At 34.1% G+C, this 9,660-nt stretch overlaps 2 protein-coding genes across 2 annotated transcripts in view; both read left to right on the plus strand.

Annotated features, from left to right (window-relative positions):
* Positions 1–2,061: 2,061 nt before the first annotated feature.
* Positions 2,062–5,339, plus strand: LOC119832780. The gene is made up of 2 exons (XM_038356534.1): positions 2,062–3,702; positions 5,149–5,339. The coding sequence occupies exons 1-2, from the start codon at positions 2,103–2,105 to the stop codon at positions 5,283–5,285; spliced, it is 1,737 nt and encodes a 578-aa protein (XP_038212462.1). The 5' UTR covers positions 2,062–2,102; the 3' UTR covers positions 5,286–5,339.
* A 1,670-nt stretch (positions 5,340–7,009) lies between these two features.
* LOC119833076 (thyroid adenoma-associated protein homolog) overlaps positions 7,010–9,660 on the plus strand; it is a 21,425-nt gene continuing 18,774 nt past the window's right edge. Inside the window, exons 1-5 of the mRNA XM_038356949.1 lie at positions 7,010–7,201; positions 7,358–7,535; positions 7,997–8,230; positions 8,639–8,891; positions 9,238–9,413. Of these exons, the coding sequence (XP_038212877.1) occupies positions 7,099–7,201; positions 7,358–7,535; positions 7,997–8,230; positions 8,639–8,891; positions 9,238–9,413 (944 nt within the window). The 5' untranslated portion in view covers positions 7,010–7,098. The remainder of the gene's footprint in view (positions 7,202–7,357; positions 7,536–7,996; positions 8,231–8,638; positions 8,892–9,237; positions 9,414–9,660) is intronic.

Consider the following 9,660-nt stretch of genomic DNA (forward strand, 5'->3'; position numbering starts at 1 on the left):
ATCATAGTATGTAAATTATAATAATAAAGAATGTGCGTAGAATAAGTTACACATTAATTATTGAGCCTCATATAAATTGTATATTTAGCTGACCATACCTACGACAGTCGCAAGATCTGACCCAGTCTTGGGCTATCAGATCAGTCTAGGTCATTTCTCTACAGAATAGTAATAAACTGACCTCTTGGATCAAGCTCAGTATTCTCACGGCACTTTTTGCCTACAGTATCTTACTGTATATAGTACGTATAGAACAGTACGTTTTATGATTTATCACCATGGTTTTAAATACTATATCAGTCTAATTAATGCTAATGATATAGTGAGATGAAATAAGGTTATTGAATTGAGTAAATTATTTTGTATAACTTTCCTTCCCCCATAACAGCTCTTTTAGGTTGAGGTTTATTTTTGGAAGAGTTAGGTAGCCTACCATTTTCATTTCAAATTTCATCCGAATCTGTGTTGTGGCTGTGAAAACATCACAGACGGACTGACAAAATTTCGCATTTGTTAGTAAATATAATAGCATTTACTAACTTAAAAATGAGGTTCGAAAAAAGGTTATTGTGGGAGTCGAGCACGCTTCGGCACGAATTGGGCCAGCTCGCACCGGGGAAGTACCACACCCCCACAGAAAACCGGCGTGAAATAGTGGCATGCCACTGTGTTTCGTACGGTGAGTGGGGGAGCCGGAGGCCCGTTTCCTTTTCCTCACCCATCCTAGTCCATTCCTTCTTTCCAGTCGTTAATCCTTTCCTTTTCCCTTACCCCATAAAAGCGGGCAGCGCATTCACAGAGGTACTACCTTTGCGAATGTTTATGGGCAGTGGTGATCGCTTACCATCAGGCGAACCACCAGCTCAGCTGCCCGCTATGACATAAAAAAAAAAGGTTAATTGTGTTTGGAGAACGTATCTTTCCGTACCAAAGCCAGGGTGTTTTAGGTTAGAATAATAAAATCATTTAAATAACTACAGTGTCAATATTTCGATGTTTAAATTTGTATAACGGTATACAACAGATTATCACAGATTCTTATCGGCGTTAATACCTACTGCGTTGTATAAATTAAATAAATCTTTCCTAAATTTATTTAATTAATATAAATGTCGTATAAAGTACATTTAACGATCGTTAGTTTGTTTTGAACATTAAAAGACTTATTTATGAGTTTCTGGTGCGGTCAATAAACTTATTAAAAAACCGGACTTGGTTCTGAAAAAAGTGTCTAAATTTTACTCCAAAATATTGATTTTAATTTGTATGACGATGTTTAAAGATTAATAAACTCATTTATAAAATATTGATTATCGAAGGAAGAATCCTATTATAATTCATATTATAATGTAACAATATTTATTCTGAATGAGAATTATAATCTAAAAAAGGTTTGTAGACCAATCAAATAATTAAAAAAAAAAACGCCATAGAGCATACTGTATACATAAAAAGAACATTAATTGATTGTCCCCAATTCAATGACGAATTGCAACACTTACATGATACAAAACACATTCAAGGATATAGGAAGATAGAGGTTGAGCTCCATGAAATAATAATTCTTTGAATTACAAATTCACAAATTTTTATTTTTAAGGAAAATATCACAATGTGGGTGGATAATATAATATAATATCTACGTATTAAACAAGTTTTTATGACATCTGCCTTTCTATTGTAAATTTAACCGTTACTAAAATTCATGAACGGTTTTAAATTTTCATTTATGCAAAAAATACTTTTTAAAGGACTTCTTAACACACGGATTTAATTTAAAAATTATAACCGTAAAATTTGTTTGTATATTAAAATAAAGAAACAAAGATATTAGCACCATAATTCAATTTTGTTATGACACTGAATTTCTTCATAAACAAGGAAGGCACCGTCATAAATAATTTCACTCGCGCATAAAACTTTTACTAGCGATGCAGTTTTAAAAGGAAAAGCGATGAGGCGGCTGCTAGTTCATAACACAAATAATGACAAAAACATTTAGCGTGAAGCGTCGACCGGCTGCATGCGTACACCGTTAGCCACGAGCTCTCCGCGCTATAAATGTACATTTCCCGAGCCTCGCCGCTCAGAGTCCGTCCGACATGAGGCTGTTCGCGCCGCTCGCAATATGCGTGCTCTACGCACACGCTGCCACCATCAGTGCGCCAGCGAAGAAAATCGATGACCTCGATAATGTAGACCTAGACAACGTAATCAGTGAACCTGAACTTATCGACCCATTCAACTCAGTCAAAGACGTGGACAACAATCTCCGAAACTCCGCCCTGGGCATCCCTGTGAAAGTTATTGAAGAACCTGCGAAGAAGTTGGATGAAAACTCCAACGATTATGTGCCCGATAATGATGATAGTATCAATTTGAAGCGAGCACCGATTGATCTCAGAAATCCCGGCCCCCCTCAACGTCAGGAGCACGAGACCCAAAATCCTGAACATTACACCGATGCTCAAAAAGCAATATTCGTCATCAAACAAACAATCGACGACACACAGAACGTTTTTACTCAGGGATTAAAAGGTATTTCTGAGGGTTTCAACAAGTTATTCGCCAATAACGAACAATTATCTACTATCCAGCACAACATTCAGGCCTTAAGGAGTTCATTTAACGAACAAGTATTAAAATTAAACAACACCATAAAATCTTACATCAAGCCCGAGAAAGAAGAGGAATCTGCAAAAGAAATAAATGCAGTTCAAAGTCGCCTTCGACTGTTAGAAAGTAATTTTGAAACTGGTGTTAATACTTTATCGGAAGGAGTGGAACTTCTTGCCATTATAAAAGAAGAAGATGAAGCAGCAGCTAAAGCCGAGACTGATGCAGCAGTAGCCGCTGGAAACCCACCCCCGTCAAGTTCAACTCAAGCTCCGATAAACCAAAATAATAACCCAGTTTTGCAATTTTTGTACAACTTCCAACAAGGTATTTTAGGATCCATTTCCAATGTTAATAACGCCGTTCAAAACTACTGGAATCAAGGGCAGAACCAACAAAACCCTCCACAGAATGATCAATCACAGCAAGCACAGCCTGCTAATACTCAAGGTAGCTTTGTTGGCAATCTCTTCCAGGGTATCCAATTACCTTTTACCGGTCAACAAAATCAGCAACCTGCTCAGCAAGGCCAAAACCAAGAAAAGCCTCCTGGCGTGGCCGCTGACGAACCTGCGCAAACGGGATGGCGTCCCCCTAACATTATCCAATCACTTCAAAATTCCTGGAACAACTTAGTCAACCCGACTCAGAGCCAACCACCGCAAGCTGATACACCAGTATCAAATCCCATACAACAAGCCATCAGCAACATTGTTAATGTATTTAACAGACCAAATCAGAACCAGACGCCTCAAAATGCAGGCCAAGCCGTTCCTCCTGCATCAGCGAATAGCGTAAATACTGCTGAAAAGCCAGTTGATCAGCCACAAGGGGTGAACGCCGTTCCTCCAAATAAAGAATCTGTCGCAGCGGACGTACCTCAAGCTCAGCCAGATAAAGCACCAGCTCAAGAGCCAACGAAGCAGACTGGACCTATTCAACAATTGGTTCAGAACAACCCAATTATCAAGGGACTGCAAACAGTGGCCCAAAGGATATCAAACCCAGAAAGGCCGAGAGACACTGTGAAAGAAAATGCTGACGGCAAAGGTCATGGTGGATGGGGATCCAACGGCAGTAATAATGGTGAGTGTTTAATAATTTTTTCACAGTCAATTTTCTTTACTTTCTAAAAATCTCACGTATCATTTACCTTCTTCTTTAACAAAACTTTTAATATTCCTACATAAAATCAATGATTTTGCAATGTATCTCTTCTATATAAATACGAGTAGCCACATCAGTAATTTTTAAATATGCTCATATTTATTTTTTCCAATTTTGCATTTCAAGCTTATAATTATTTGTACATGAATCTTATTTCTTATATACTTATTTCTTAAAGCTATTTTTAATACTCTTCGTTGATGACTGGGAATATGATATACACAAAAAACTATCCTGAAATAATTCACAAAATAGACTGGAACAATTATCACACAGCGAGACAGGATATAATACTCATTACATTAAACCAATTATACCTACAGAGGCCGCGAACTGTACGAAATCATAATAAAAGCCTCTGTCAGTAACCACAACAAAATTACATGAATAATACTACTTTATCGTACACATAAAAACCGAAATAGATACCGTATGAACATTTTATAATGAGAATAAGAGAGAGAGACTATAATTCCAGATGACCAATTCAGTTTTTTTCGGTTTTTTGGCAAAAAAGCATATTCCCAGTACACATATTTAAATATCTGTCTCACCTTCCTTTCCATAGTGACAGCATGGAGCAATTTTGTTAACGGTCTCATAGGTACCATAGGTGCCGTTATAAATGGGTCCACCACATCGGTTTCGACGGCCATTAACAGTGCCATAAATACATTAGGCACCAATATTCAGGTATACGTTGAAAAACGAGTATCTGTGTTGTGTCTAATACCGTTTAATAACATATTTATGTTTTACTAATGAAGTTAAAACTCGTGACCGGTTTTATATTAAATCTATTTATCGAAGCTTTGGTTACGAAAACTGTTGTTAAGCATATAACGGGATTATATATGTATTGAATCTGCACATTATTAGTACAGGGTTATCGTTCTTAATAAATTTTCAAATGCTTGTTGCATTTATCCCTTCGTTAGAATTGATTTAACAATTCAATATAATTTGTATTTGTGATAACTTGAACAAAAAAAACTCCTGCTGTGGTTGATCAGTTTGCTAATAATATTTTTATACATAGCTACTTAATTATTTGCTTAGGCTCATAAAGCACTTCGCTGTTAGTTCAAATTAATTAAATTTTACGTATTGTTACTAGAATGATTAATTTTTAACTATAACTTTAAATGTTTAATAGTAACATACGGCTGCGGGCTACGGCATGGCCACGAGTGTCAAAATAAATGATATTATTTTATTATTTTAATTCTTTTTCATAATAGTAATAACAATATCGTTATTAGTTAAATGTTTTTTCTAAAAAAAATATGGGTCACTTATGTATCCATGTTCAAAAAGATTGTTGGTTTCATAAAAAAACTCAAACTCACATAATTTATTTTACAGGCGATAATTCAGACGGCAGCAGGATAAAGTCTATTGTGCCAGAAAAGGAAATTATTGAAGAAAAACCAGTAGAATGTGACAAGATGAAGGAAACGGTCAAGGAAGAAATCTCTTCAGAGCCCGCCAAGACTGAGTAGAACTTAGTATAGATAATTTATTTTAATTTAATCTGTGTAAATAAAACGTGATGCGTTTGAATGAAATAAAAATACATTACTTTTAAAATTTAATGTGTGTTTATTTAAAACAGCTACCTATTATTATGATTCTTTTTATGAATGACGCAGTTTCAAATCCCGCCTCATAATAGAATTTTTTAATTTCTCCTTTAAAGAAAAAAACTTATTATTAAATGTCCTGGTTTTTGAAATCGTGAATTAATTAAAAGTGAAATTAATACTTAAATTAAATACAGTTCATTGAACAGTTTTAAGAAAGTAAAATTTATTATTTATTTCTTGATAAGGAGCATTAGATAGTACTTAACAAAATTTAAATAATTACTTGTACATGCAGAATAACCTACACTTCACAAATATTATAATACTTTTTAGGAAAGCGCTCTCCATCTTAGACTACATCTGATCTTACCATCAGGCGAGATCGTGGTCGAGCGCCGCCCTATTATATACCTCCTATACAAGTATTTACGTTTACAAGTACGTAATATATAATACTTATATTCAAAAAGTTCGACGAAAAAGTAAAGCTTTTTGAAATTACTATAATATTATATAAAAAAATGCAAGTTATTATTGAAAAAAGTGTAAAATATTTATTATATTATTGTTATTAATATATTTTCATCAGGGTTTTAAAAAGTCCAACAACAAAACAAAATATGATTACTTAATTATTTTACCCGCACAAAACTACTTTATTCCTCAAAGACAGATAGGTTTAAGAAAAAAGATTTGATTGTATTTTAATGAAACATCAATGCGGCTAGCTGTAACTTGCGGCAGCACTCGCGTGTTATCTCTGTATCAAATTACATAGAGATACGATATTTTCGCGTCCATCCATCGATACTAACAAACATTCGAGTTTATAATAGACATAGGAGGTACTCAAAACTATTTGATGGGTCCAGGTATACCTTTTTACAATAACTTCATATAAATAATGTTGCCAAATTTTGTGCCAAAAAGTCGAATAATAATTTCTTAAATCTACTTTGATAAGTGCTTAAATTTAAATGGGATCACACAGGAGGCACCATCAATCAAATAAAAAAAAATGTGAGCCGTCACGGGACGCCTGGCAGATGTGAAACATCGACATACCATCGTATAGAGTGGCGACGCGTCGCCACGGCATGCGTCGCCACGCCAGAAATCGGTTTTACGTGCGGCTATAGATGTTTCACATCAATAATCATCAAATCGATTCTTCCAGACGAAAGTTCTGAAGCAAAAAAAAAAAATACATTGAATTGATAACATCCTCCTTTTGATGTGAAACATCTGTAGCCGCACGTAAAACCGATTTCTGGCGTGGCGACGCTTCGCCACGCTAAATGATAGTGTATAATATATACAGTCTATATGCAGTAGTGTTTACGGTGTAATATTTTATTTTATCATTATGACATATTTAGTTCCTATCACAGTCTATTCTTTGCATATTAATTTTATGAAATAATGTCGATGTTTCACATCTGCAGGCGTCCCGTGACGGCTCACATTTTTTTTTTGCATTCGGGTAGATGTAATTTCCAAATAAAACTTCAAATTTCCAGTCTACACGTGTCGCTTACCTTATATTTTTGTATGTCGTTACAAACATGTTTGTGCAAACTTAGTTTGTGCCGTGTGGACCCACTACAACCCATTTTAGGTTATGTAGTGTATTACTCTGTGGTTATATTTTAAAAACATATGGTAGAAAGTAAATAGTATTGTTGTACTAGTAGTTTGTACTAAAATTATTTAAAAATAACGCCTCATCATGAATGGATTATCATTAAGGATAAGTGGTGGCGGATCTAAAATAAAAAATCCCCTTGGATTTGAGCCGGTTTCGGTCCCACAAGATGTTATTAAAAATATTGGTGAGAAAGTTTCTTTGTTATTTATTTGCTTTCTTATAACTTAAAATTTGTAAAAAAGTTTACTAACTGTCATCGAAATAAATTTATTTTAGTTCCCAATGAAATTTCCGTCTCTTATTGTCTTAAAATTAAGCACATAATAATAACATATTTCAGACGCAAATGAACTCCACGAAAACTTCTTCAATTCTCAAAGCGTTGACAATCAATTGAGCATCTTAAAAACTATAGTTAACAATAATGTAGATGCTTATGATGTGCAGACCATAAAATTCTTTGTGATCGTATATTTGCATGCTGAAGCAAAACATCCGGTGAAGAGTTTCCTTTCGAGGTAAGAAGTTGAAATTCAAATTCCAAAACGCGGGAACTGTTCTGTACACAGGTCACCTAATTATTTTGAAAAAACCCGTTTCTTATTTAAAAATCATAGAATAAACCATTAAACTTGCTTATATGAGCATCTGACAGTGGCGTAGCTATCATAGGGCCAGGTGGTGCAGTACACCAGGGCCCCGGAGCTCAGGGGGCCCTCTAACCTCAGCTTTGAAAGAGGGGAGGAGGGCCCGATTCTTTCCCTATGCACCAGGGCCCTTGTCCCTCTAGCTACGCCACTGGCATCTGAAACCACTTATTTCATAGTTCTTTTATGACTATAATAAGCATATCTATTATACTCAATATTTAAAAGAATTTCATTCCATTAAAGTAAATATTTTACTACACAAATTTAAAAACATGTAACATTCTATTTTATATCTTCATTAATTAATGCATTTTAAACTCTATTTCCAGATGTGTAACAAAAAATAAGAGCATTGAAGACCCATTTTCAAAAGCTTTATCATTAGAAATAGAATCAATGGTTAAAGAGAACCCTACAGACCATAAAAGCTATATTGATACAGTATCTAAAATAGCCACATGTGTGGAGAATTTTCCGGCAGGAGCAATAGCAATAAAAAATGTGGAGTTATTTTTGGCAGTATATTTATTTAATTGTCTGAGCTGTTGTGTCGAAACACTTAGGTAACAAAGTCAATTCCTATTCCTTAAGCTTACAAATCTGATAAGTATATAAAGCTAGTAATAACTAATGGTGCAATATTAACTTGCAATAGTACAACACAAATAAATGAAGTATTTTTACACAGGAATGCAATAAAATAAAACTGTTTAAAAAGACCAACTTTAAAAACTGAAGTCATAAAATAGCTTAATAAAGATATCTATAGATAGATGGGGAGATAGGTGAAGTTTTGGCTTAAGTTTAAGCTTAAGTTTTGGTTAAGTTTTGGCCAAAATAATAATAAAATTGAGAACCTTCTTTTATTTCACAATACACGCTACATCTGGCTTAAAGAGTATAATAGAAATAACATGATTACAGCATTTACCCTATTTTTATTTTAAGTTTTATTCGATATATCTTTTCAGAAGTAACAACTTATCACCGACAGAAAAAAATGAATTATTCAACTTGGTACATTTAACCTTACGTCTCTTGCTTTACTTAGTACAGAAGGTTCATCACAATAAAGAGGCTATGATTAAATTATTCCCAAATATAAGGAGTTCAGTGAAAGAAATCTTGTTTGACGATGAGGCTCCGATGGATACAAAATCTGTCTGCGGGTTGCTACTTGTGGGTATGCATCTTTTGGAGAATGATGAAGACTCTTGGGTTGATGTGAGTATGCATATTCACACTTCAAGCAATTAGAAAGAATAAAATATTATAATAAAATAATTTGGTCTGAATTGAGACCCTGTGTTGTTTTGAGGGATGTTGTTTAATTTATTTATAAAAAGAATATAAAATATTGTCCGTCCATGCCGACCTCGCCCATAGAACATATAACATAGCCCATAGCATTCAAGGTTCACATACATATTTGATGGTAAAACTAAGTGTTTCTTTGAACTATGTGTATAATTTTAAACATTTATTTTATAAGAGATTATTTCCCGTCACAAATTTCACAAATAATTTTGATACACACATTGCACAATTCAATAGAAATCATTTATTTCAGCTTCTATCAGAATCAGTATCGAATCTACAAGATATGCTATCAAATGACTCAGCTAAACTAAGCTTATATTCTGCTATCGTCACAGTGGTGCCTGTAAACCAATTACATACAAAAACTGTTGGTAATGAAGTAGCTGTATGTGTCCTTTTGGACAACATAATGGCTGTCGGAGAAAGGTAATTGGTCTATATTTTTAATATAGTTTATAATGTGTTAATGCAATACATTAAGAAAACTAAAGATATGGGTGTTTATAATCAAAATTTAATAATTAAAATCGGTTCAACCAGTTAAAAGTATTCCAATTGATAACCTCTACCTTTCTTTGAAAGTTGATTAATATATATATATCATCATCATCATCAGCCCATATATGTTCCCACTGCTGGGACACAGGCCTCCTATGAGGGTTCAGGCCATAAT

This window comes from Zerene cesonia, chromosome 16 (assembly GCF_012273895.1).
Source record: "Zerene cesonia ecotype Mississippi chromosome 16, Zerene_cesonia_1.1, whole genome shotgun sequence".
NCBI classification, from domain to species: Eukaryota; Metazoa; Arthropoda; class Insecta; order Lepidoptera; family Pieridae; genus Zerene; species Zerene cesonia.